At 36.4% G+C, this 2,574-nt stretch overlaps 1 protein-coding gene across 1 annotated transcript in view; it reads right to left on the bottom strand.

Moving 5' to 3' along the window:
* Positions 1 to 288: 288 nt before the first annotated feature.
* Positions 289 to 2,574, bottom strand: part of LOC104275245 (HEAT repeat-containing protein 5B-like) — a gene marked incomplete at both ends in the record, with an annotated part of 4,605 nt that continues 2,319 nt past the window's right edge. Inside the window, 2 exons of the mRNA XM_009871156.1 lie at positions 289 to 526; positions 1,744 to 1,923. Coding sequence (XP_009869458.1) covers positions 289 to 526; positions 1,744 to 1,923 — 418 coding nt within the window. The remainder of the gene's footprint in view (positions 527 to 1,743; positions 1,924 to 2,574) is intronic.

Here is a 2,574-nt window from a genome sequence, read left to right as displayed (position 1 = left end):
AGACCCCTGAGGAACACTGCTTGACACTGGTAACTTTTTCCATTTGATATCACAATACTAGAGGTGTAGAAGTACTCTTAATTCTACCTAGACGTGGGTTTAACAACCTCTGTGATTCACATAAAGAATACCTTCGTTGCAGACGGCAGAAAAAAAATATACTCGAAACATGCATTCCTATTACACACCAGCAGAAATTTATCACTTGCATGAAAAACATCCTGAAGTCTCAACTAAAGGCTTTTTTTCTGTTTTTCACAACACCACAAAGGAAATTAAAGTGCTTACCATCTGGTGGAAGCTGGGTAGCAAATTCAGCTGGTAAAGTTAAGAGAGCATAATCTTTCAGTGCAGCTAACCAGAGACGGCTAAGGGCAGGCAGTTCAGGTTGTACAAGTGTTATCAAACTGTCTGGTGGCAACTCATCTACAGTACCAAAATCATCCTCATCCTCCTCTGTGCTCTTCAAAACACGCTTCGGTTTGGTCTCTGCTTCCTTCTTAATTTTCATGGCAACAACATACACCTAGAAGAAAAACAGATACTAAAGGATGTGCTGAGGGATCCTAAAAAGAAAAAAGCAGCAGCCTTTCCCACGTGAAAGTAGCCATACATAGATGACTCACAGGAAAATGACTGGGATTTCTTTAAATACCTTTTCTTTCATTTCTACCAGTATATAACACTTAGGGCCACAAATGGCATTTTCCTAAAACAATCTAGCTGCACACTTTTTTCCTTAAAGTGTCAATTACTGCTGCTCTAAACAGACATACTGATTTAAAGAACTAATTTCACTAAGTCAATGCATCCTCACCGCAAAAACATCTTTACCTACATTAAGAGCTACTAGATAAATTAGAGTAATTGTCACATTCTGAGAGCAGATTAGGTAACACAAAGACGTGAAAATGGCCTTAAACATGTTCCATGAATACAAGAACATTTATGTTTGTCTTCGACAGTTGCTATGAGAGGATAAAAGGATTTTCAAAAGCTTAAATATGGGAATAAATGGAAATATCAGAAAAATACAGAAAAATAAGCATTTTTAGAAAAGAAATAAAGTGTCTTCGCACAACAGATGCTCCATATCAAAGCTGAAAATTACAGTATGGAGTGATTAACATTACACAGCTGAAATGTTAATATTTTCCTTTGTAATTTCAAAAGTAACTTGCAAGAAAATTTAATGAAAAACACCCACCAAATCTTCAAGTACTACACTAAGAGACACCAAAATACTCTTTATGTAATTATATGTAAAGCATGCATACAGTATGGAAGCAAGGCAATATAAGTAGTGCTCACTCTGTCTTCTGTAAATGGTCGGAGATTTCTGGTATTCCAGCCATTTCCCAGTAATATCTACATTTACTCTGTAATTATTATGAACATTCTGACAAACTCCTATTTAATTAACTGCCATATTTTTCCAGAGTATATTTTAAGGTTGTTTGGTTTTTGTTTGAAGTTTAAGAGCAATAAGATGGGAGAAAAACCAAAATCTCATAGAGTACATGTATATACTTTAATATAGAAAAGCCAAGACTCATTGTAAATATGAATAAAGAGAATGGCAGAAAAAGGAACAGAGTAAGATACAGACATGAAAACATTCCAGGAAAGGAATTGCAACAGGTAAGGAGCAGGGCAGGTGCAGGGCTGAACAACAAGGTGTGAGGCTGCTATCACACTGCACAACATTTTAAAACTTTTAAGGCCTTAATGGTCAACGCTTACCTCAGCCCATGCTTTCAGCACTGCAAGCTTTTCCATAGTAGTCGCACTCTCTCGGTAAAGCTGGCTAGAAGATCCCTTTCCTGCTTGCACTTTATCCAGGGAAGAGACAAGAAGGTTGTGAACGCGGCGGAGATCATTCAGGTCACTTACAACCCCGCTTCCTATCCAAGCGCTACATACCTAAACAACAAAGTTTAGAATCATTCTAAACTAGCAAAAAAAGCCCAACAACCTTACGAATGAAAAAAAAAAGTCTAAGAAAACAAAAGCCAAAACAACCACCATAAAAAAACTTAGCAGCTCTCTTCCTGCTTAATATAAAAAACTCCAGGGTTTTCCTTTTTCATTCTCCACCCATGATAACAAAACTGCTTGAGTGAAGGGTTACAAAAGCTGTATTTGCAAGGCATATTATAATGGAACTTCAAAGATACATGGAAAATATTTAGAATAGTTTTTTAATCCTCTGTAAGTAACTAATAACCATCTTTTTATTCTATTCCCAAGTGTCCGGTTAAACCATTCAGGTAATGGGTCACTACGTTCACTGTGAAGAATAGATCAGACAGCAATCAATACAAGCCTATCTTTTCAGGTTTTACAAACTCCTTTTTCATAACATTTTTTCCCTATCTCCAATTTATTTATTTTGCTTTTAGCAAATCAGTTCCATGAAAGCTTTTGAGGAAGGGCTTCTCATGATCTGTTAGCATGAGACATACTTAAAGTAAAGTAAACATAAACAGAAAAAGTGTTCTGAAGGTGCACAGGATAAGGCTGCTGAAAAATTTGTCACAAATTGATAATTCATGCACGACAGGACTAAGACCA

This window comes from Apaloderma vittatum, unplaced genomic scaffold (genome assembly GCF_000703405.1).
Source record: "Apaloderma vittatum isolate BGI_N311 unplaced genomic scaffold, ASM70340v1 scaffold44016, whole genome shotgun sequence".
NCBI classification, from domain to species: Eukaryota; Metazoa; Chordata; class Aves; order Trogoniformes; family Trogonidae; genus Apaloderma; species Apaloderma vittatum.
Note: the sequence above shows the minus strand (reverse complement) of the source record. Positions and strands in the feature narration are given on the sequence as shown.